The sequence below is a fragment of the Peromyscus eremicus genome, chromosome X (assembly GCF_949786415.1).
Source record: "Peromyscus eremicus chromosome X, PerEre_H2_v1, whole genome shotgun sequence".
In the NCBI taxonomy this organism is placed as follows: Eukaryota; Metazoa; Chordata; class Mammalia; order Rodentia; family Cricetidae; genus Peromyscus; species Peromyscus eremicus.
The window spans coordinates 78,237,191-78,264,043 of NC_081439.1; the positions used below are offsets into that span (position 1 = coordinate 78,237,191).

At 34.8% G+C, this 26,853-nt stretch overlaps 1 protein-coding gene across 2 annotated transcripts in view; it reads left to right on the plus strand.

Moving 5' to 3' along the window:
* Diaph2 (diaphanous related formin 2) overlaps positions 1–26,853 on the plus strand; it is a 752,478-nt gene that overhangs the window by 542,325 nt on the left and 183,300 nt on the right. For both annotated transcript variants that reach the window (XM_059251575.1, XM_059251574.1), the window contains one exon: positions 9,412–9,576. In XM_059251575.1, the coding sequence (XP_059107558.1) occupies positions 9,412–9,576 (165 nt within the window). The remainder of the gene's footprint in view (positions 1–9,411; positions 9,577–26,853) is intronic.

Below are 26,853 nucleotides of genomic sequence, written 5' to 3' on the forward strand. Positions count from 1 at the left end.
CATGATTAATGTATTAGATTAAAGATCTTTATATCTTGAAATGCACTTCCTTTCAACTATACAGAAAGTTATGGTAACTGAGGAAGACATCAAAGTTGTGTCAAAGATTGTTATAGGATCATCTAGGATAATTTAGATAAGGTTATAGCATGAATAGATTCTGATAAATGACCATAGGTCTTCAAAGATTAAGGAACTCGGAGTTGGAAGTTTAGTGGCAAGGGTTACAAACAGCCTAAATTGAAACAAAATAAGAGTCCTCAATAGGCAATTGGGTTAGAAAATATAAAATTGTCTTTCAGTGAGTGCTTTTATTTTATTTTACAGGAACATTTCTGTCTTGAACAAGTTTACTCTAGGATAAATTCTCATTGTCATGTGCTTAGAAAGTACTTAAACCTGTTTGTGCCATCAACTGCCTTCAATCTAGAATAGAAGGATTACATAAACTAGAAATGTAGTTCACTTGATAGAGCATTTGACCAGCATTCAGGAAGCCCCTAGTTTGATTCACAGTACTAAGTAAAACTGGATGTGGTGGTGTACACCTCTAATTCCAGCAATAGAGAGGTCGAGGTCAGAGGGGCAGAAATTCAACTTTCCACTATAGCAAGTTTGAAGCCAGCCTTGGCTCCTTGAGACCCTATAGTGTGTGTGTGTGTGTGTGTGTGTGTGTGTGTGTGTGTGTGTGTGTGTGTCTGTGTGTTGTATACATACATACATATACATATATAATAGATAGATAGATAGATAGATAGATAGATAGATAGATAGATAGATAGATAGATATGGATATAGATGTAGATATAGATATAAATATAGATATATGGCTCTGGAGCCGTCTTGCTCTGTTTCTTTCTCTTCTGAATAAAACCTTTTACCATACTCACTTTTTTCAAAATGGTTGTTTCTATTATACCTTGATATTTATGCAGTCTGGTATTTTAAAGCTAGATTTAACCATGCAGAATTTCTATGGTATATTCTTTGTTTTGCAACTGAACTGTGGGAAATTAGTCCTACAGATCAATCTACCCATGACAAAGGGGCAAGGTAGAGATCTAGATCTGTCCCAGTTTTTAAGGCTTTACAATGCATAAGGTTGTCTTTTCCCACTTGTTTAGTGTTTTTTTTTTCTTTTTTAAACAACTTTTTTAAAATTTATTTATTTATTTATTTATTTTGAGTAGAACCAAAACTTATTCTAAGCCACAGTCATCCTAGGGTCCCCCCTGCTATGTAGCCCCCGCCTCCCTGGTTCTGTGGTTGCAGTCTGATTGTTCTTTGCTTTATATCTAGAATCTACTTATGAGTGAGTACATATCATGTTTGTCCTTCTGGGTTTGGGTTACCTCACTCAGGATGATATTTTCTACTTCCATTCCACTTGTTTAGTTTGTTGGTAGTTTTAGTTAAGTAAATAAAATAAACAAGAATGGTAAAGTAAAGCCTGAATTTGAAGATAGTATGGAAAGTTTGTAATTGGATCCAGAGTAAGCACCTAGTAAGCTAACACACTAGCATTGCAAATGGAACATCAAGGAGGGAGGGAGGAAGGGAGGGAATGAGGAAGGGAGGGAGGAAGTGAGAGAGGGAGGGAGGAGGGAGGGAGGGAGGAGGGAGGGAGGGAGGGAGGAAGGGAAGGAGGGAGGGAAGGACATAATAAATACATGGAAAGCTCAACATGGTTGTACAACCCTGTAGTCCCAGATTTGAGGAGGCAGAGGCAAAATTTTGGGTTGGAAGGATATAGAAACTGGTCCCTGGGTTCAAATCCTAAATCTGCTTACTATCTATATGACACTCAGAAAGTCAGTTGGTCTTCCTCAAGTATAAAATGGAGGTAATAATAGCATGCATGGACCATAGGGCCATTTGGAAGGGTGAAAGAAAAAGCTATTTGTTAAACATTTAGTTAAGTACCTGGTTCATTGTCAGAGTTCATCAAATATCCATTGCTTTACTGCTGCCATTATTTATCTGTCTTTCCACTCTAGTTGATAAAATCAGTGAAGTTGAGTCTCACCACATCCTTTTTTTTTTTCTACACACTCCTTAGCAATTGTTTTATACACTCTGACCACCTGATAAATAATGCTGAGAGCTGAATGTGAGCTAATATAGAGGTAAAACATGATCTAATTTATGCCTGTCTATGCATACTATGAATTCTAAATAATACATTCCAAAGTATATCAATCTCAAAAATACATAAACATAATTCTTCTTTAATTCTAAACACAACTCCATATATGGCAGTCTTGGTAGTTATGCTTTCTAAAACTACCTTTGATTCTGTGTGATGTTTATTGTAAGTAATGAAATATATTTCTAATATATATATAATATGTAGTCTCATATGAGTACTTGCTATCGCTTGGACAATATTTTGTGTTTCATTAGACCTAGAAGTTTTGATTGTGAATTTTAATTGAGATAGATGCTGATGCGTTTGAATGGAAGTTGTCTAACTATTACTTCCTTTAAACTGTTCAGTGACATTTTTTCCTCAGGGAAAGAATTTAAAAGTCTCATAAAATCTGCTCCCTACTTGCTTCATTAACTATTTTCTCTCTTCCACTTGCTTCATGGGCTTTAATATTGTGGACATTAGTCCTTTTTGTGTTCCTACAATATTGAATGCATCTCCTTCATTTTTCCTGCCCTTTCTCAGTGCTCCTTCAACTGGTTCTTCACATTTAGCTCTCAGCTTAAATTCCATTCTTAAAGATGCATTACTAGTCTTGTGCTCTATGTCTGTCTCTCCCAAGTTTGATTTTTATTGTACCTAAATGTACATTTATTTGGCAAATTATGATTTTTAATCACTTTCTTTGATTTGCAACTTTCAATATAATTTGTAATTATTTGTTCCAAGTATACTTATCTCTAGGAAAGCAACGACTTTTAAAATTGATAAATGTGTTTTCATTCTCTAAAAGATATTTGGTGCATAGTAGGCTCTTAATCAATGTGTTTGATTAAGGGAGTAAAGAAATGACTCTGTGGAGTATCTAAGTGAACAGAGATAGATTGTCACCGGGTGTGGTTGCATACAGCTGTAATCCCAGCACTCTGGAAGCATAGGCCAGTGGATCTCTGTGAGTTTGAAGCCAGCCAGGGCTACACAGTGAGACCCTGTCTAAAGACAAAAGCAAAGCAAAGCACACCTTAAAACATAGATTGTCTTCAGAGGGAGGCTGAAAGAAACACAAAGACAAAATGAAGCGAATAAAGAATAGAGAAAAAGAAGAGTACAGGGTGGAATTCTTCTGTTTGTAAAGAAGCTGATTTTAAAACATTTTTTAAATTCTAGATTTTTTAGTCTATCTGTGGAAAAGTCTGGTTATTATAAAATATATCCCTCTGGCACTACATTTTTAAAACTTAGAACTTGAGCTCAATATCATTAATAATCAATCTTTTATTACTCAAATGTACTCTGCCTCCATTTTGTAATAAGAGTTTTAAATGAAAATTTATTCTAAATCTAGAGCTATCATAGAGTATTATAGTAATACCCAATGCTGACCATATTGTTATTAATGTTTCATATTTTAAAATATTTGTCAAGATATATTCACCTAACAATATATAGTGTCTAAGTGATTTTTCAGCTAGTTGCAACAATTTTAAAATTTTAAAGATTTTTAAATTCAAAGAATTTTAAAGTTAATTCTTTGAAATACTAATTTCTGAGTAGATATTATTCAAGTTATATGGAAAAATCATTTATTTCTAGCATTTATAGGAATATTTCTGATGTTATAAAAATTAGAAACACTGTTTTTCAATAGCGTCTGCATTTATTACATCCTTTTATTTAAATGGGCAATTATATCATGTTGATAACTAAAGCTTGTGTGAAGGTTAAGTGGATCTCAAGTTGATTTTTCCATGTTCTCCAACAATCCACCAGTAATGATATTTAATACTTCAAGCTTTTATTAAAATTGTAAGTAATAATGTACTGCCTACAAAGATGAAATTTTTAAGAACTGATTTGACTCAATTAGCCACATGATATATAAACTCCGTCACCCTCAGTGCTCTGCTAATGCTTGTTCTACTTAGAATAAAACAATTTTTCTCTAGGAATAATTACTCTGTCCATCAAAGTTAAGCAAAATGAGAAACATTTTTCTCTACCTCATCTGATGAAGTAGTTCTATGTTTCCAGTTGGATAGCATCCAGGGATTGGTGCATAGGTATAACTGCTTTTAATAGCCAAAATAAATATAAAATGTACATAGAAGTATAAAGAAAATGTTCTTTCTATGTGAGCAGTATGGAGGAAATTTGCATTTTTCAAGATGAATTTTAAGTTCATACTTTTTTGTATACTACAAAGGCATACGAGCTTTATAAATTTATATTTAGTCATACAAAAATATAGATAATCAAAGCTTTAATAGCCAGGTGTGGTGGGTATCCATGCCTTTAATTCCTAGCCCTTGGGAGGCAGATGCAGGCAGTCTACAAATGAGTTCCAGAACAGCTAGGGCTACAAGAGAAACACTGTCTTGAAAAAAAAAAAAAAAAAAACAGAAAGCATTAAATAACTCTACACAATGTATAAATCCCCAGGAAATTGGGATCACTGTGTCCTTAGGTCACCATTTCGAAGAGTTAATATGAAAGTTAAAATGATTGAGACCCAATTAGTTTTCAAATTAATAATACACTAAAATGGTTAGCATCTCAAGTGCTGATGTTTTAAAATGCTACATACACATTTAAATCCTTCAAAGAACACTTCTGTGAGGGAGAGCTTGATATGATTTTAGTTCTCAGCTTGCTTTGTTGTTGTTTTGGTTTTCTGAGACAGAGTTTCTCTATGTAACAGCCCTGGCTGTCCTGGAGCTTTCTCTGTAGACCAGGCTGGCCTAGAACTCATGGATCCTCCTGCTTCTGTCTCCTAAGTACTGGGGTTAAAGGCATGCATACCACCACCTGTTTAGTTCTCAGTTTGTTAAGTAAGTTTCATGCTTAAAAATTCAGAAGGGTTTTCTTTATTATGTACAAAGAGTTTGAAAGTGGCCTGGTAAGAGGAAAGGAGTTTGGAATTACTTTTTCACTCTCTCCTATTTGATTACTTTATGTTTTGGCTCTGTCCCACCTCACCACCATATGAGTATATTTAATGTGGCATGTAAATTACCATGAATTATCCTCATCATAGAAAGTTCATTGCTTTTCCAGGGTTCTTCTCTAAATAGTTCAGGGTTTTCAAATAGATGGAAGAGGACATTCTATCTTTTGAACCCAAGAGAATATATTCCTCACAGAACCCTATTCTTTAATATTATTAGAGCTATGGTCACTTTTCTGTGGCATCTAAGCCAATGTAGCTGGACGTTTGGGAGCAAATGCACCTTTGTATTGGTTAGCCATTCCAGCTTTAATCTGGAAGTTCCAACCCCCATTGAGGCTTCGGCAACTGTCACGCCTACAAGGCGGGGCCAAGGGAGGCACGAGAGACCCCAGATCGGTATAGGCTGGCGCGCTCTCTGCTCGGGGACCATGGACTGTGGAGGTTGACCGAGCAGAGCTCCAGAGAACACCACTGGACTGCGATATACCTTCCCCAGACCCGGCGACCTACCTATCCCTTCATTTGTAAGTTACCCACTAAATAAATCTTCCTTTTAACTACGTGGAGTGGCCTTAATTTCGCCAATACACCTTGGTGCTGTCATTCTTACCAATGTCTTCAATGATACCTGAAAGAGCTATGGTAGAATTTCTAGTATAGTTACATGGTGTGCCCATCACCAGCCTTCCCACTGCACTTCCAGGCACTCTGAACATGACCATCTGCTTCTCTTTGAGTGCTCTCAAAACCTAGCTTAGAGGAAAATTTTTGGCCTAGTCAAATCATTCACAGTATTCCACAGCATATTTTCTGAAATCTGTTATCCTCAATCCTAAATAATCACATGGAATAGGAACAGTTTAGATTTCTACTAATAAAATACATTTCTGACCCTCTCTATAGACATATTCCAATTAAGGAAATACTTACTTCATATTATAAATAAGTAGAAATTGGCAAAGTTGCCCCAGTTGTCCTTGGACCCTTCTCTTATCCTCCTGCCTCAGCTTCCCTAGTAGCAAGAATTGCATGAGTCACCCATTACATACACCAAAAAATGTATTATTTTTAATACATTTTATTTAGTTAGTAGGGAGTATACAAACACCATACGTGTGGAAGAGTCTGAGGACAACTTGGAGGAGTTGGTTCTCTCCTCCTACGTATCTACTGTGATGACATTCAGATCCAAATATGCTACTTTAATCAACTCCCAACAATCAAGTTGAACTTGTCATTCTACTTTCTGAAAAGATCTAGCTCTTATGTCAGAGGCAATTACTTTTTATTCTAACCCTATATGGATGAGTGACTTAAAACTGTCAGAGTAGAATTTCATTTCCTTGAGAAAAGGTTGTTTTGAAAAGAATATGGAACATAATATGAAGAAATGAGTATTATAGGTATTTAGTCATAAACAAATGTCAATTAAGGATGGCATAATTATTTGTAATATTAGTATGTTAACTTTATTAAGGGTCAAGATTAAGGCTTTGGTCATTACTTTATCACTGACAAGTGCCAAACAATACCTTGAATTAGTTGTGATTCAAAAATTAAATTTTATAAGTAAAATAAAGGCATGGAAAGGAATAACATTGTACAGAAAGAGCTGTATAGTTTCATTCTTTATTCTCATTTTTGCGGGGCTTAGTTTTGGTTTTCTCTTTTTGTTTTTGTTTTTTAATTGATTTTTGTTTTTGAGACAGAGACTCACCATGTATCCATGGGTGACTTGGAATTCTGTTTATAGATCCGGCTGACCTTGAACTCACAGAGATCCGCCAGCTTCTGCCTCAAAAAGTGTATGCCACCATGACCAGAATGCTCAGTTTTTGGTTTTTTTTAATTTTAATGTGGAAGCCCATGGAAGATTTTGTGGCATGATTGTGATTCTGAAATATTTCAAGGCTAAAATATCCATCCCTTTTAAAGAATAGTAACTATAGAGGTAAGTAAGGCACTGAGGCTGGGCTGCTTTTGATTTGTTATTGCAAAGATACACTACTCACAGAATTTTGTAACTTCTCACTTTGGAACATAGAAGTTTTGAAATCAGGTTTTGGCCTATAAAAAATTGGTAAAATTATGTATCACTACACAAACATATTTTAGCCTCCAAAATGTGTATTAGGATAAATGAGGCAGATAAGAACTTTGCCTTTCTTGTTAGCTTTCACTTTTTCATTGGTTTACAGAGGTTGAGCATCCTGAAATATACATTTTAGTAATCTGCATTGCAAATAATTGCACATAAGTGATTCATTCTACCCAGTAAGTTTCTGGCATGAGTCTGTATTTTTTTCTTTTGTGTGTGTGTGTTCGGGGGTGGGGAGTAGGGAAACAAAACAATCGCTTTTAATTATGTGCTTAGAAATAAAGACTGGTATCTCATTTCTGATCCACTGAAACAGGCTGTTTAATATATGAACATAGTGTTAAAAGTAAAAATTATATGGTGATACTTTTTAATTATAAAATCAAAATGTATATGAAGCATGTGCATTTTATGAAAAAGGGCAGTTATAAAAGTATTCATTCTTTCAGTTCTATTAATGTCAAAATAGACTTGAGGGTTGACGAACATAATTACACTTGTTAGCAGAGAGTGAGTGCTAATAGTTCGTAGCATTAAAAAGACCATAGATAAGTGACATCTCATTTTCCAAACCATGGTATACACTGTTAAGTGTCAACTCCAGAGTAATTTTAAAGAAACGGCTTGATTCAGCATTGCTTCCATTAATAAAACAAAAGTGGTATGCCAATCGAAAATACATTTGGACCCATGTTAAAATTTTACTTCTGTGATCATCAGCCCTTTTGAATTAACTTAACTCTAATTTTGAAATGTTGATTTGGCTTCCTCTTTTCTTCATAGTTATTTCCTTACTGTTTTCTAAATCACTCTTCTGAATTAGCATTCAACAATTACCTAGCCAAAGAGGAAAGACTCTAAGCAAGTACTCTAACATATTCATCATACTTACACCACACCTAGAAATTTTAGACAGCTTATTCATGGTTTTGTATTTATTATTCATGATAGGTTCATTTTTTCAATTTATCTTCAATAGTTCTAAAACAGTATTTTAGATAGATGATATAGATAGATAGATAGATAGATAGATAGATAGATAGATAGATAGATAGAATGAAGTTTTAATTTTAAACAAGTTCTTAGCACAGTCTAAACTTGAATCCGTGATGATAAAGATGAGCCATCACATGGCTATTTACATTTTATGTGACACTAGATATGATAGAAATGAAAATGCCAGTGAAGGATCAGTGTATATTTAAGCATAAGGTTTGATAAAGAATGAGTGAGAAAAAATGGGATGTAAAATGGGAACAATTTAACATGACACACTCAGGTACTTCTATATGATGTTCTTTAGAGGCAGTGGCATCCATTTCCTACAGGTGGGCATTTCAGGATTGAAGGTCTTATTACTTGTTCAAGAGGTAATTCAAAGAATTCTTTTTCTGGTTGCTTTAGAGGAAGAAGGTAAAAGGAAGGTCAGAGAGACCTTTCTTCCTTCTATTCTTTCCCCCTTCACATGGACTATGTACATTTTGTATGTATTTCTGCATGTGTATACACACATACATACACACACGTATGCACACATATAATAAATTCACACACATAGAAATGGAGGTACTTTTCTCATATGCATGCATCTGTGTGGTTTAATTTAGCAAATATGTTCTAACAAACATGTCCTACATGTTATACATTAAATATTTTTGTCCAATTCAAAAATTTTCAAACTTGTTCAGCAATATGACAATAAAAACGCTTGTACTGAATTATGTGACATGACCTGCACACCCCATACTTCATATATTGAAGGCCAGACAGTCCCTCAGAATTGCAAGTTTCTCAGAATGGGCTATATTTGAAGAAAGGGCCTTGAAAGAGGTAATTAAGATTAAAAAATTATTAAGTTATATCTTAATGCCACATGGCAGCTGTCCTTTTAAGAAATGGGGATTTGAACACACACAACCAAACAGGTGAACAATTATATGAGAACACAAGAAGGCAGCAATCTGCAAGCCAAGGAGAGAGAGGCTGCCTAAGAAACTAAATATTCTGATACCTTTCACTCAGAATTCTATCCTCTGGGTATATGAAAAATAAATATATTGTGTTGTTGAAAGCACCCAGTATGTGGTACTTTATAATGACAGTTCTAGCAAACAAATATATAAGTATATTTACAGAAGCAATGGTTTTTATCAAGTCTTGATACCTACTGGCTGCCTCTGAAATACTATTGGATCACATTCCTTAACACAAAGTTACAGCTTTGCGAAGAATGCCAGAGAGCAATATGAAAAACTATCTACCATGCACAACAATATGGTGAAGCTCTATGAGAACCTGGGAGAATACTTCATCTTTGACCCGAACACGGTAACCATAGAAGATTTTTTTGGTGATCTCAACAACTTCAGAAACCTATTTTTGGTGAGTAATATACTTTAAAACATGGTGAGTCCTGTTGTTTGTTTTTTTTTTAACTTGTATTGACATCTTTATATATCTAATGACTGTACTGGTTTCATGTTATAGATCTTTATCCCGAGCAGGAATATCAGTTAACAGCCAAATTATTTGACGTTTGAGGTGTTTCTGTCACTCAAACAGTTACTAAGTGGGACTCTGTTAATCAGTGATATTTCCCCATAAAATGATTTGATTTGAGTAGGATAAGAATAGTCTTGGAGGAACCACTTCCTCCTAGTTCTTGAGATACAAATCAGGGCATATCTCAACAGTTGAACCAACAACTCTGGTAGTAGTACAAACTACACCAAACTTGGATAAAAACCGTAATTGCTTTTCATGTCTTTGCTGAAAAAATAAAAGCTGAGGTTGGCCTTTGACCCTTAACAAAGATACATATTTAATTCTTCAGCTCACTCATAATTAGTATGTGATCTTCTAACAAGAAAAAAGCTTTTAATAAGTAGTCAAACAATTTTCAAATGGTAAAAGTTATAAAGATAATATGGATACATAAACACATGAGCAACACTCTTATCTGTAGTTTCATTTTCCACAGTTCAGGCCAATTATAGCTCTCAATAATTAAATGAAAGATTTCAGAGGTAAACAACTCAAAGGTTTTAAATAACTTTTATTATAAGACATTGCTATAATGGATTTCTTTCAGTATTATTGTTAATCTCTTACTGTGGCTAACTTAACTGACATGCAAACTTGGTGTGAAACTTACTGGCAGTCTTGAACTTGGTTTGTTCATGTAACCTCTCTGAGTATTCATTTCCTATAACCTATAATGTGCAGATAAAGGGTATTATTATTTATTCTCTGACCATTCTTTCAATTATTTATTAAGAATCAACTTGATTTGATGTTCTGAGCCAGAAATAAAGGGAAGAAATAGTTTGTCTCTATTCCATGAGTACAGGCAGTACATGCATTCGAATTTACTGTGTCCTGACATAAAGTAATATGTTAGGATAGAGTAATAATACAAAGTAGGGTGTGCCTGACTCTTCCTGTGATGGCCAGAGAAACCTTCATAAGGACCTTGACATTTGAGCAGAGTCTTGAAAAATCCATAGGAGTTTGACAAGCAGACTTTGACAAGCATGTTTAAGGGTTTTACACCTGACCTATAAGTGAAAGACACCTAAATCAACATCTCCAGCTTCAGTCAATCGCTGATGCTCACCATGTTCCTGTTTCATGGTGAGCTTAATGTGATTTCAGTCTCTCAAGGGAGAGAAGAACCCCAAAAGAGAGACAAAAATTGGAATCGCTAGAAGTTCCCATTTTCTTGTGCTTTGTGTTTGGCCTCAGGGTTCTTAGCGCTAAAAGCATATTGGACTGTAGATGGAAGCAATAAAATACTAGTAGTGCTGAGAAGAAAATAAGAGTTCTGATTCATGTGCTACCAAAAATGACTTCCAAATGAGCTCAGAGTTTCATCTTGGGAGATCTATTTGGCATGTGTAGCACAAACAAAATGCACATACCAAAAAAAAAAGCTTCCTCAGAGAGAGCCATCTTCTGAGAGATGGGAAATACAGAAATAAAGAAAAGGAGCTGATATTATGGATTAAGTCCTTTTTCAAAATTTTAACATTCAAATGATGGAAAAAGAAGTTAGGTAATATCTAAATGATGGTGCTCTATTCATTATTAGTGTCATTCAGATTGTCTATCACTCAGCTAGTGAATATATCGAAGGTATTCAAGATGTAGATTTATATGTATATGATATATATATATATATAATTAGATACATTTCCAAGTTCATAATGTAGACTGTCTTTTTAGTTCTTTTACCTGAGATTTCATCAGTTTTTAAAATGGCATATAGTCAACATTAATTAATACCCCCTAAATTCAGATTGAGTGTTTTATGGAAGAAACTCAATTCCATATTTATGCACTGTCTAACCATCCTTTTTGCTTATTCTCCTTTATGCTTCAGTCACTCTAGTAGTTCAAAGAGTTGACTGCACAAATACTGTTTTTTTCTTCGGAGATATTTTGAATAGAATTATTCAAAACCAGTGAGCCTTATATGTTTCACCATACAATATAAAAATTAATTTTAGCTGTTGGAGAAGTGTTTTGAGGCACGTATTTTACTTCAATAACTTTCATGGCTTCAAATAAATTATAGAAAATACTTCCTTTCTCTTTTAAAACTGTCAGTTTCCTGCTGCTTCTGTCTGTGTGTATGATTTTTTAATAAGCAATATGTTAACCAGGCACTCAATAAATATTTGTTGTGTGTATCCTCATTCTATACCTTATATACTAGAAATATAGGAATAAAGCTTTGTAAAGTTGTTAAATATATTGACCGAACTTAAAAAGATGTTTTTATAACTATTAATCATTCCATCAGATTTTTCCCTCAACAAAACAAATATGTGCAACAGTTTATTTGATAAGTAAACTGAAGAAAAGCTCTTACATAAGCATTAAAATGGTGAAGTGTTAGGAGGCTAAATGGCATCAGGTAATCATGGAGTTTTATGTTCTTGTACAGTAATACTACTTCTGAAATGTTTTTCAACTCAATTTTTTTTCTAACCTTATAGATTCTATTTTAGTTTGAGCCCTCTACCATCTCTCAACTTAACTAATAATAATGACTGTATTTTTTCTATATTGGGAAAAATCAAATCTGGAAGTTAGAAGCAGAAAAAGACAACAATGGGTTCCTAAGAGGTGCTGGAGTTTGGCAGAACAGAGAGAAACTCCAGGATCAATACTAGAGAATGCCTGACAGGCTAACATGTAATTGTTAAGATATTTAGTTGGTCCTTTAGGGAATTATAACAACCAAGGCAAAATGTAAGTCATTTCCAGGAATAATCTTCCATCTGTGTTAAAAAAAATGATTCCTTTAAACTCTTAACTTTTGTTTTGAGACATGATTTCATCTGCTCAGGCTGGCCTCAAATTAATTGGCCCTCCTACCTCCATCTCCTTAGTGCTATGATTACATGCGTACACCACACTGCCAGGCTTCCTTCCCCTTTAATTTTACAAAAACAAAACAAAAAACAGAAAAACTGCTCTTCAAAGTATATGAAATGTTATAAGAAACTGCATTAATTCTGGAAGAAAAACCAACATGAAAAAAATCTGAACTTTCTTTTAGGGATCTCTGTGTATCCTTGTTCACTTATGGATATACTTAAAATTTAAATGCATAATTCTAATCTCTTTATTTTTTTAAAACCTCATATTTTATGTGTATGATTTTTCTGCCTGAATGTATGTCTACATCACTTGCATACCTGGTTCCCTCAGAAGCCTATAACTGGAGTTACAGAGGGTTGTGAGCCACTATGTAGCTTCTGGGAATACAACCAGGGTCCTCTAGAAAAGGAGCCAGTCCACTTAAACACTGAGGACATAGAGACACTTAATTTAAAAAAGTCCTCACCTGTCTTAGTCCATCATCCGCTTGACAAGGCTTTGATCTTCCCTGAATTGAAACTGTAACTGGAAAACCAAAATGAGCATCTTCATTTAGTTAGACTCAAGACCAAATTGATAATATACAGAAAATTTTCATCCTTCATTAAAGGTGATTTGAATTTAAAAAGGCAAGGATGAATTTTTACATAAAAAGATTGTGTGCATAATTCCTGATCTAAGAGGACCAAATTATTTGACTCATTTTAAAACCTTCATCTCCCAAGCTCTTGGCATTTAAAGGGATGATTAGTTCTGTACCCCTTAAAAAAGAAAGGAAAAAAAATGATGGACTTAGTAAGAAACAAAATATATTGTTTAACCAAGTAAAGTCTTAATCAGTAATAAAACCATTGTCTAGCATCTTATCACTCCCAAGTCTATAGTAGATGCCTCATAAGTTTATTTCTCTTTGCTTTGCCAATAAACTGCTAATTGATATTGTGAAGATGACCTTGAGAAACTGCACGATCTTGATGTGCGTCTTGAATATTTTAGTTTTCTTTGTAAGCTAAAGGTCTCCAGGTCCCATCACTTAGAAATTCAGAGGCAGATTGCCTTAGTAACAATAATCCAAACATTCCTAATAATCTATTCTCCCCTCCACCTTCAAACTGAACTCAATCTCATACAGCCTGTATTCCCACAGATGTATCTGAAGTTACCACATACTTGCATACATGCTGACAGAATGTTACTTATGGTTACCCTTTGACATTTGCTCACAAGCCAGCTAGGAGATTGAGCAAAACAAGTCTCTGCCTCTCCTAATTTGCCATATTGGACCAGGTTTGTTTCCTGATAAAGCTGTTTGGAGGCACCTTCCACAGAAATGTGGACTACAGGTCTAAGGGTGAAGTCTCCTACTGTGCCACGAATCCTTGAGTGCATAAGTAGTCATGATTCATAGGACACTTCATAGAAACAGTTCTTTTCCCTTCTCTCCTGATCCCCTTCTCCTTAGAGGCTTTAAAAAGTACTTTAAGTCCTAGACACCTGAAGGACCTTCTAATACCATAAACCGCTTCACTGCTCTCTTTCCTCTCTTTTGTTCAGTCATCGAAGCTTATATCTTCCTTTTCCTAGAAGCCAGGAATAAATAAAATGCCAGTATAAATCCTGTCATGCAAATAGAGCCCTAAGGGCTGACCAACTCCCTCTAGTTAATCACACACACCCAGATAATTCCCTTTGAGCTCAGCTGGGACCAGCCTAGCTACATAGCCTTCAGTATATTTTGATCTATTGCAACCCTTTGAAAATAGGAGATACATGTAAAATATATGGTATCCCTATTAAGTAGAATATTTGACCAGAATTCCTCATTCCCCAGCTGTGTCGGAAAGACTTGAGTGTATTATGTATGGCTATCATTGACTTCTCCTTTACAAAAAGATGTCAGCTATCAACTGTTGTATTCTGTTTGACTGTTTACTTTGGGCTAGAAATGGATGTCCTTATTTTCTGATATTCTTCCTTGTATAGAAAAACTAACCATCATGTCATAAAGAACTAATGAAATATGTAATAATGGTATACATAGTGTAAAAAAAACCCAAATTCTGCAACATCATAAAAAATGTACTAGTATGAATGGTCTCTAAATATATGTATATACATTTCATTAATATTATAAAACTTAAAAGAATCATAAATGTTTCTAAAACCATTTTTAAAACTGCCAGAATTGTATATGACAAGCTATATTTTGCCCTTTAAAAAGTAGTTAACTCTGAAAATATTAGCAAAATCATTTTTATGCTCTTTTCCTATTAAAGTCTAGTAAGAATTAGAAGCACTATACAAAATGCAGTAGGATCTGTCAACATGTCATATAGAATTTTTCATAGAAGTGTTCCAATAAATAAGTTATTTTTGAGTTATATCCAAGAAGTAGGAGAATTATAAGATATGTAATATAGGATATAATTTGACCTTCTTAGGGTTCCTGAGACTGACAAAAGGTACCTTAAGGTCTCTTGGAGATATCTATCCAAGTATTCCTCCTGTAACTTGAACCAGAAAATCCTTGAGCTTAATGCAAGCCATGCTACCTCTCAGCTGCTTTCGCAGTTTTTTTTTATTCTGCTTCATCTTTTTTGTTTATTCACTAATCAATCTTTAATCGGAAAAGCCTCCCTAGCCACTGTATAAGCCAGTTCAAAGCAGTACTGCTTATAATCATGCCCACTGAGCAATTTTTATCTCCCTCTTTTCCTTTTCCCCTGCCTCCTACCTCCCCCAGTTAATAATCAACTTGTTCAAATCACTTCCTCCAAGCAGGCCTCCCAAACACTCATCCATCTTTCTAGCCCCAGTGTATAGAGCTGTAATTTCCCTTGTATGGATTAAGTACAGTGCTAATAATTATGGGTATGTATAAATGGTTTAATGAATTAAAACAATAAATGAACCAAAATTTCCAAAGAAAAGAAGTTGAAAATATTTGCCCTCCAGAACTCCACTCCAGTGGAAACAAATTGTGAATGAGGATAATTTCATAGGGAAAGCATATAAGCACCGAGTGTACATGCTTTCATTCTGTGGGATTTAAAGAAGCCTCCAAGAAGGAGAGAGAGGCATATGCAAAGTGGTTGCATTCAGTTTTTTCTCCTTTATGACCAAAGAAGTTCTCTTTCTTTTATTCTCCTTAACCTCCTTTTGATGTTTCTTTAGTAGTAAATATATATTATTTCCTAGAGCTCCATGCTGAGTTCAAAGTGGAAAAATAACGGTTTTATGACTAGAGAAGTAGTTATCAGCTAATTATTATGATCTAGAGGTTATCCACCATATGCTTAGATGAGCAGTAACCAAGCTTCATTGAATTCTTATGGACTGACAGCTGGACTGAACAATAGGGCAATTGAGGCAGATTATCTAGCAAAAGCAACCCTGAAGGATTGATTTGTATGGTATTAATTTAGGCCAGTGGATCTCAATCAAGGGTAAATTTGTCTTCCAAGGGACATTTGGCAAGATCTAGAAACTTTTTTGGTTCTCATAGCCAAGGAGTAGGTACTAATGGCATCTGGTAGATAAAGCCCACCATGTGACAAATGCCAATAATATGCAAAATAGCCTCCCTCAACAAATACCAATATGAGTCCAAAAAAAAAAAAAAAAAAAAACCCTGCTTCAAGATTATCTGCTAAGGATTTTTGTTTTTACTAGTTATCATTCAGAAAATCTAAATTCACAAGCAAAATGTGTACTAGATAAATTAAAGCACTTTGGAAACATTGTTTTAGGTTACTAATGTTTTCTACATTATTCAAAATATTCTGGTTCATTAAGTTTTTAATATTTTTATCATCAGCCATGCATGCAAATTGTAAGGAAATTATAACATATAGACAAAATTTTTTAAAAACTTGGTGATTCATTCCAAAATATAATCACTATTGATACTTTGGCATATATCCTTCCAGGCATGCACATAGGTATCTAAAGTGTAAGTTTGTTTGTCTTAAATAGATAGAATGTATTATGAAAATTTAAATCCTAAAAATTTTTAACTTATGAAAATAGACTGTGCCTATTTGGAAAAGTCCATCAGAATTTAGTGGATATTGCCATTGGTGACATATTCAGTTGTGATAAAAAAAAAAAATGTTAATTGGCTCATTTGATAGTGTCTTTTTCCCAACACCTGGTCTTGGCAGCATGCTGACAATCATGGCCATTGTAAACCACCTGTAAAGGGACCAGTGGAATCCTGCTTTTGTTTTATACACAATACACCCATCATACTTGCTCAAGACAAGAATCCTTTAATCAATAATTGGTGGTTGGCTACCTGGGCCTATTCAGACTAGCATTTACCTAGCACTCTGTTATCAGTACCTGCTGTGCCATTTGATTTAAAACCATTACTTACCTAACTACAGTGTCTGTCTGTTTATAAATGAAAACTATTTATAATATAAAAACTGGCAATTACAAAAGAATTCCGTAACAAAATTAATACTGTGATTTAAAATGAGAACAAATATCCTGAATATATCTATGTGAATATATATTTTTCCCTTGTTTTTCCTTACATTTTCTTCTGGATCCAAATTTCAGTAGCATGGAATAAAGTCTCTTAAACTTTTTTTTTTGTTTTAAATGCTTGAACCATATTATAATCTTAATGATGAAACAACGAACTATTTGTGTTGATGTATTGCCTTTAATTTGCTTTCTACAAGAACTCTTTTATGGCATTCAGACTTGCCTGGTATTCTTTATGAGTGTGTATGGGGAAAACCAGGAATGAATGAGCCAGCCAGCCTTTTAAATCTTTGCGTTTGAAATGGAAGCTGCTCAAAGTCTGTTCTTTAAGAAACCTTCTTAGTCCTTGTTCTATCTGATGGGGATTCAATTTGATGGCACTATTGTATTTTAGTTTTCAAATTACACAAGCAGTACACAAATGACTCAAACTTGCTGAAACTAGACTGCAATTTGAAATGGTATATGTTTACCCTCATAAATTAGAGATGTGTAAAAACTACAATATTATCTAAAATGTGAATGTAACTATAAACATAATTGTAATGGTGAGCAATACGCTATTCTAGGTAGAACATACAAATTGATGCCCACAACAATCTTTAAACTTTAATTTGAATGTTAATTACTTTTAGTTTCATAAACCATCCTTATTTATTAGGTGACACCTACCAGAAAATATTTACACAGGTACTTGCTCTTTAGCTTAAAATACAAGACTTATAAATAAAACTTTAAGATGAAGGCTCTTTAATGTATCCTACTCATTTGAATATTTTTAATACTATAATTGAAATTTTAAAATACAATAAATTCAAAAATTGTATGTCATTTGAACACTAAGCAAAATAAGTATTAAGTAGCCCCTTTGATAACAGCTTTAATAAATAGGAGAAATTTACTCATAATTATTACTGTAACTATGCATATACATGTTATGCTCAAGTATTTTTATATTTGAAAATAATTGGTTTCTTTTGGCTTTTGAACAAGCTATCATGTTTTGGTGTTTGCTCTTCTTTATAGTGTTTCAGGGTGCTTTTGGCAATGAAATGAGAGAAAACATGATAAAAAATTGACTGAAGAATGTACTTTTGCTTTCTTAAATCACAAGAAATATGGAATGAAGGCAGTTGATTCAGTAGCTTATTGATATTCTTTAAACCAAAATTTTCCCAAAAAAAGAAGTCTGTTTAGTCACTGTGGGAAGTTTGACTATCATTTGCAAAATTGTTACCCACTTATTCCAGACATCACATGGACATGTACTAATATTTTATAAGAGGATATTACATACTATGAGGACTTTTTTGTTTTAACTGGGGAGAAAAATTCTTCCAGAAGCTTCTGTGAAGGTTTTTCCTTCAGATTGTTAACCAAGATTGGATCATAGCCAACAGGTGATTGTACTGATATGCCAATCACTTTTATTATGAAAAAGCATACTAGTGATTGTCTAAATAATTAAGACATCTTCAGAAATATACAAATAGAAACATCATATATTTGCTTTTCTGTTATACCTCCCTGTTGGTCTTCAGTAGAAGGTAGTTTTTTTCTTCTAGCATACATTTTCACTTTTTTTCCTTCATGCAATTATTGTTTATTGTTTATTGTGTACTTACATGTAAAGACATTTATCTGGGCCTGGATACTGTGACTTTAATTTTCTTTAGTATATTCATATACATAAAAGTCTCTGTTCTCATGGAGTGTAATTTGCAAGGGGCTAAAGGGATACAATAAACATAATCAGGGAAATTATGCTGCATGTTAGAACATAAGTACTGTGGAAAGAAAAGCCAAGCCAAACAGAATGGCCAGCTAATAATAGCTGAACAATTTCTGTATCAATTAGTTACACAGTTTTAAAGTATTTTAATTTTCATGTTAAGAATTTTCCCTTAAATGTAGAGCTCACTAAATATCCCTGTTTAGGAGACTTTATTTGTTACAATTAGATAGCTTTCCTAAAAACCCTGTATTATTGGGTGTTTATCCTATGTGGCATAAAAGAAATACAGATGAATTCTATCCAGTGAGAAGAAGAGTCTTGCCAAGTGTTCTGTCCTTTTGGGTTAATTAATTTTAACACTACTTTCTGTCATCTAGAGGATATGGAAATTGTAACTTTACCTACTAATATGGTGCAGTGCCTGTTTTAGACAAAGGTTAAAGGTAACTAAGGAGGAAAACCATGAAAAGATACCGGTACTCTTCCTAATGCCATTTGTAAATCTATTGCTTTCATTAAAACCTTTTTTTAATTATAGAAAACAAAGCAAAAAAACAGTACTTTGTTGTTACAAATAGTAATTTAAAAATACCATCTCAGCCTCAGCATCTGTGTCTTTATCATGGTAGCCCAAATTTAGATTAGGCATTAGCATCTCTGAATAAATTTCTAGACAAGCAACTCTGACAAAAGGTGAGATGGATAGCAAAACATATACTGGTGTAAAAGCATATTTTAGTGCCGAAAGAATGAAAAATTATAGGTAACCTACAAAGACATTGAGTTCATCTTGAATTCCTTCCCCCGGTCTTTGTTTGCTGCCAACTGTCAGTCAGTTGATAGGTAAACCAATGCAGTGGTAATGTGTCACTCATTCTGTATTACATACATGCCCTTTAAATTTAGGACAGTGCTTTAATCCAGTAGAACAATTCTGTCAAGAACTTCTGGCAGTACCGCCAACTGATGGAGGAAATACTTGAGGCAGCCTCTTGTACCTCTGAGAGAACACCATATATGTGGCTGTGTAATCTTTCTGGGTCTAGAATTCTCCTCCCTTTGCAAAAAAGATTAACCTATTGTAATCTGGTAATGCAGCTTTCTGATCTTCAGTTTTCAAATTGGCATCCTTCTAGGATTGGCCTCCATTTTAATATAGATTAGAGAACAGGCAAATGAAGATCCTTATGGCAAATCTAACCTCCCCTGTATTTTTCTCAATAAACTTACATTGGTGCATAACCATGCTCATTTCCTTGTATTTTGTTCCTATCTTTTTCTCCACTACAGTGACAGGGCTGTGTAGCTGGGACAAAGGCTGCATGACACACAAAGCTAAAAATACCATCAACTCCTCTAATTCCCTTTAAAAGTGTATAGGGCCTGGAGAGAGAGAGAGAAGAGAGAGAGAGAGAGAGAGAGAGAGAGAGAGAGAGAGAGAGAGAGAGAGAGAGAGAGAGAGAGAGAGAGAGAGAGCTTGGTGGTAGAGTGCTTGCCTAGGATGTAGGAACCTCTGGGTTCAATTCCTAGCCTTGAAAAAAAAATGTTGGAATAGGATACGAGGGGAAATTATCATAGGAATTCATAGAAATCAGACAGTCTCTTGAGTTTTGCCTTTCAAATGCAGTCCCTCTCAAGAATTGGGATCACTTTTAATGGGATGGGAACTTCCAATTTTTTTTTTTGCAGAGAGAGGGTCAGTTTAGCTGCTGAGTTCCCATTTGTTTCAGGTGACATTTACTTCTTTGTATAGTTTCCCTTAAGCAGAAACTGCATTCATCTTGCATGTTACACAGGGTGCCTATAGAGTTGACCTCAGGCTTACCATGTGAGACTACAGTCTTGCTCAGCCTATGGTATTCATATCACATATTCTTCCATGGAGACAAAAGGTACTTGGTACCTTTAGTATAACAGGTACACAATAAATGGTTCATACTCTATTTGCCCCGTATTTTACATTATAACATAATATACATATATCATGACCACCAGAACAATCATCAGTTTCCACAATGAGGACAATTCTTCTTAGTCTTGATTTTCAGTAGAAATATGTCCCCTGGAGTTGGAGAGAGGTGATTATGTAAGACATGATAGAAATGGATTTGATAAGATGATAATAATATCATCATGTGGAAGGGAGACTACAATTTCCTTGCAATCTTAAGTAGAAGCCTTACTATGGATGTAATAGTAATCTTCAATTCTAGACTCAAATTTATTGTCTGCTTGATAACCTCAAGCTAGAATCACTACAACTACCACAAACTTGGTATATTCTAAATGTAACTTTATACAGCTCTTCCTAACTAACCACTATATTCTCTTTGGTGAATGACACAACCTTGTATCTTATTTTTCCACACTATTGACATTTGTTCAGTCTCCAGTGCACATTGTTTGTGCCTTAAAATATTTCTCAAATCCATCCTATCTTTATCCTCATTTTAAATACCTTAGTTTCAATATTCATCATCTCTCCCATGGATTACTGCAATATTTTTTAACTTGTCATGAGTTTACTGTTAGCACTCTTCAAACTGACATCATGCTGCTTTAAGATAGATTTTTCCAAATTGTAGATATCTTTAGGACACTTGTCTTTTCAAAAACTTTCAGTGACTACCCATAGATAAAGCCTAATGTAGCATTGGGAAGCCTTTGGAAAACTAAGTTGCCCAACCAATGCTCTGTGCTTCGAATGCCTACTGTCCTAGTTTGCTGTTTCTGTGATATGCACCATGACCAAAACTAACTAGGGGGAGGAAAGGCTTTATTTGCTTATAGGTTATAGTCCATCATCAAAGGAAACCAAAGCAGGAACACAGAAACAGAAACCTGGAAGCCAGAACTGAAGTAGAGACCACAGCGGAATGCTGCTTTATTCATTGCTCAGCTAGTTCTCTTATTCAACCCAGGATCACCTGACCAGGAATGGTACTACCCACACATCAATCTTTAATCCAGAAAATGATCCACAGACATGCACTCAGGACATGTACTCCAATTTGATGGAGGTAGTTTGTTTTTTCAACTTTGTGTTCCTCTTTCCCAGGTGTGGTGGTTTGAATAAAAATGATCCCATATCCCATAGGGAGTGGCACTATTAGGAGGTGTGGCCTTGTTAGAATGGGTGTGGCTTTGTTGGAGGGGGTGTGTCACTACAGGGTGGGCATTGAGTTCTTGGATAACTCAAGCCTGGACAGTGTGTCTCTCTCTCTTCCTTCTGCCCATGGATCCAGATGTAGAACTCTCAGCTGCCTCTCCAGCACCATGTCTGCCTACATGCTGCCATGCTTCCTGCCATGATGATAATGGACTAAACTTTTGAACTATAAGCCAGCGTCAATTAAATGCTTTCCTTTTATAAGAGTTGCCGTGCTCTTGGTGTCTCTGCACAGCAGTAGAAACCCTAACTAAGACACTAGGTGACTCTCATTTGTATCAAGTTGACAAAAACTAAGCAGCACATTATCATGCTTACAACCTGTCTTCCACCTGGAAAAATCATTGTCCTTCAGTATTCTATTCAATGGCTATTTTCTCTGCTATGTCTTGCTTACTATCTGTGCAATTGATTGCTCCATGTTTTTTGTGTTATTATTGCTTTATGAATATAACTGTCCTCATAGCCCACATATAATTATTGATGAGATGTAGACCTGCATTTTGTACTCTTGGTTTTGAGCCTAGCCTTTAATGGCTGAGCCATCTCTCCAGCCTGTGACCTTCCATTTGTGTGTGTGCTTTGTTTTATTTTGTGACAGAGTCTCATTCTATAGCCCAGGCTTGCCTGGAACTCACTCTACATGTATCCTAAGTGGACCTCCAACTGATAGTGATCCTCCTTCCTCAGTTTGCCAAGTTCTGGGATTAGAGGAGAGAACCACCATACTCTATCCTAAGCCCTACCTTCTGTATCATTTGAATTCTCCATCTTTCTGGTTCTTTAACTCTTGCCCTCTTCTAAGACACTTTGAAGGAAACAAAAATCCCCATGTAAGGTAAACATGATAAAATCTAATTATTTTTCCATTGCTTAGTTATAATGAAAGCCAGTTTTTCCTTCAGCATGCTTTAATATAAACACAAAACAGAGAAATTAACACTGATATTTCAATGTACTAGAATATCCATGATATTTTGTTCAGAAGTTCACATTGAAAGAAGTCAAGTCTAAAATATGACATTTATTATTGCAAAATTTTGTACAGGATATAAAACCCAGTGTGTCTGTAAACTCCCTAAATCCTCATGCAAGTTATTTGTCCAACATGTCAAGCCTAATGGCAAAAATCCCTCTCTACCAATAAATAAGGCAACTTAAACAGAAGATTCATGGTGAGACCAGAAAATTCCTCTATAAATAATGGCATATTACCTCGGGAGGAGGAAGGTAAAGGAGAGGGCATTAGATCATTAGCATAGTAAGCAAAAGATATTCCCATCACTAAGTAAGAAGTGCTATTCGGCCAAATCTAGGTCATGATCAAAGACATAATCACTAGTGAGATGTGTTTTACATTGTGGAATGTAGCTAGAGTTTACATATACAGATGGAATGGCTTGCTTCCCAGAATGCAATCACTAGTATATAAGAGTACCCTTATTATTTTTAGTTTTGGAGAGATGATTTTAAAGCAAAATGTCTCTAGTTCTGACCTGTATCTCATTCAAACTCATTTTTGAAATGATCGACAGTGCATTATTTGCAGATATTTTATGAGAGATCAACACTCTCAGCTATAGCATATCCAAGTCCCAAGACATCAATAAGAGGCAGTAAATTATATGTTCATTTTATTTTTCCTATTTTACTAGTAAAGACTCAGGCATATTTAATTATGGAAACAAAATATCCTAGAATATAAATGGAGGAATTATCTAAGGGTTTACATTACGACTTGGACTCTAGCATGTTTTCTGTACCTCTTTTGCACCAAACTAGCTAATCTTCCTAATCATTTTCAGTAGAAAACACTTTCTTGACTTGGTTCCATTACTTTACCATCTGTATAGTAGTGTCCTTTTTTAAGTTTCTTCTAGCATTCTGACTTCTGGAATCTCTCCAATGAACTTCCCCTTTAAGTAAGTAGTTATAGTCTATCCATGGATATAGTTCTTTTCCTTAATCCAATTGTCCTTGAGATTAGTTACCCATCTTTTGTTTGTGGTTTGTAATTTCCAAATTTTGACATATTTCGTTAATTCTTCTCCAAACTTCTTTTCAAATTTGTATATACTCCTTAAACAGTGAGATGCTATATGTGATTATGCCTCTGCATGTAAGTTGTTCAGGTCATGATTTAAGCTCTTTAAAAAGGGTCAAACCACCAATAAAGAAAACTCAAGAATATTATTTGTCCATTATATGTTCAGCTAGTGTTTAGACTAAATTAATTACCCAGTTTTCATTAATTAAGAAATAGTTATGCATGCCTCATCTTCTGTATTAAGTGTTCTATGTACTGTACTTATTGTTGAGAGTCCTTATCTGAGTCAGGTGTGGTGGCTTATGCCTATAATGCCAGAACTCTAAAGGCTGATGCAGGGTCATTGCTGTGAGTTTAAGGCAAGCCTATGCTACATAAATGAGCCCAGCCTGAGCTAGAGTGTAGCTCAAAAATACATAAGTGTATAAATAAAGGATGTCTGTCCAAAAAGAATATCACACCTGAAGTGAACTGAGCTGACAGTGAGTGTACCCTCTCAGAGGCTGCAAAAGTAAGCAAGGCTGATGTAAACTTTCATAAAAGAAATATACGGACAGACATTGAAATGTATGTGAAATGTGAAACCCGTATAATAGGATTATATATAAAAAGGATGAGTGCATTTTTCAGTGGCCATTAGTGAAGCAGGCCCTGGAGTCTCCCATTTATGAAAAGATAAGACATATAAGGACTCCCATTACCTTCTAATTATTAGAAATTTAATTTTCCTTACCAACAATCTAACTGGTATTGGCTTAATGTATGGACCACTGTGACCCATAGATGCCATATTATCTTACTTCCCCGTGTTTCATGAGGGCTTCATTTTTAAAATTTGTGTTGCTTAGTTTCCGTTGTCTGGTGTGGTATGGCATGGTGTGTGTGTGTGTGTGTGTGTGTGTGTGTGTGTGTGTGTGTATGAAAATTATACTGATTTTTCAGACAGCATCAATAAAGGGAAAGATACAACCCCATAATTACTTGAAGGACATCTTGCTGTCAATAGTTTGGAAGATAGCACAACAAATCAGCAAACAATCACTTTGTACTTAGAAAAGCACAGAGTTGTGACTGCTAATCATGATAGCCTTGTGAGAAGAAAATTGAGCTCAACCATTTTAATTTACTTCTATGAAAGAATCAGTTCCCTGTAGTCCAAAAGAAAGAAATATCACCTTATTCCTTAAGATTTTTATTCCTTCCTGAATGACATTCATTAACAATATGATTAAAAAGAAGTAGATGGTATACTCTAGGATACTAGTCCATCTACCTTTATGACAATACCCGACTTGAGTTTAGGAGATAGAGCTACAGAAAATTAACATTGTTCTGTCTTCTTTCTGTCACAGCATATTACCATGAGTGACTAAACCTCATGTGATTATCCAGGGACTAGAACCTATGATAAACATGGTTGAGAATGAATGAATGAATGAATGAATGAATGAATATTTCCTGCATACCACTGAAGGCAAAAATCTCTAGAATATTTTTGTCTTATCTTTTTTGTCTCTTCTGTTTTTTCCTGTCTCTCCCATCGCCCAAAGAAGAGCATTCCATTCAAATTAAGATGGGGTGGAAGTAAAAAACATTATTAAATGTGTATGTTGCATCAAAAATAGAATCAAGTCCAGTAAGATGGAAGTTAAAATATAAACTAAGGACATCAAACAAATAGTATAGAGACAAAGCCAGGTACAAATACACCACAAAATAAGATTCTTGAGTTTTAGTGAAACAGTACATACATCACCATACATTAGGCAATGTATGAAGTGTGACTTTTCTAAAGAACACACCAGAAATGTGTAGGTCAAAGAAATCTTACCTTTCTTATTATTTTTATTAAAAGACAATGACCTTATCTTCAAATTTTAGGGAACTTCTGTTTTAGAATTCTCTAAGTGTTCTATAGCATATGTTTTAGATCTTACCAGGTGCACTTAATCTTTGAAATTTAGTTTGCTGTCATTTCTGGAAATAGCCAAAAATGATATTAAACCAAGTTTTATAGTACAATAGATGATGGAACTGGGTAACAAAACCTCTGCTTAAAAGTAATGTGAATCTAAGATAATGCAACTGATTTCAGTAGATTGGGAGTTCAGTTTGGAAAGAGGAATTTCAAACACATATTAATGCCTTCACCAAAATAAGTTTATGACTTCCCCAGGAGGCTGTTTGGAAAGAGGATTGATGGCTGTAACAGATATACTAGAACCAACCTAACTTTACAGTTGCACTTGAAAATGTTACAGGATAGATGCTGTATTTTAGAATAATTTGAGCATCAAAAACTGGTAGAACTAGAACAGCACACTTCTTATTGTTTCAGTCTTTGTGTTCTTATTTGGGGGGGAAGGCATATCAGAATGGAGAAACTTAGAATTCAAAAATAATGTCTAACAGGTAGAAACGACCCAGAGGGGTACCCAAGTGTTATTAAACTTATGGAATAAGATATCCATGAGGAACTTTTTATACTATAAATGGACACTGAATTGTGTAATTGCTGCATTCAGTAGGCTGAGGAAGAAGGATTGAGCCTGGGGGTGTGGGAGATCAAGACCACAGATTTTTCTCTAAGGCACCTAAGCCCGATCCCTCCCCAATCCTTCACATTATGAACTGAAAAGAATCTCCTGTATTGCTCTTGAGGGTTAGCTTCACTTCTGTGGAGAGCCTGAAGACAAGCTACACCTCTAGGAAAATATTGTAAAGGAAGATTTTGACTGGGTTTCTTTTACACAGAGGTCAATAAACAAGACACAGGCTTAAAAAACTGACAGCTTTTGCTGAGACATAAGGAAGTATTTCCTTTGT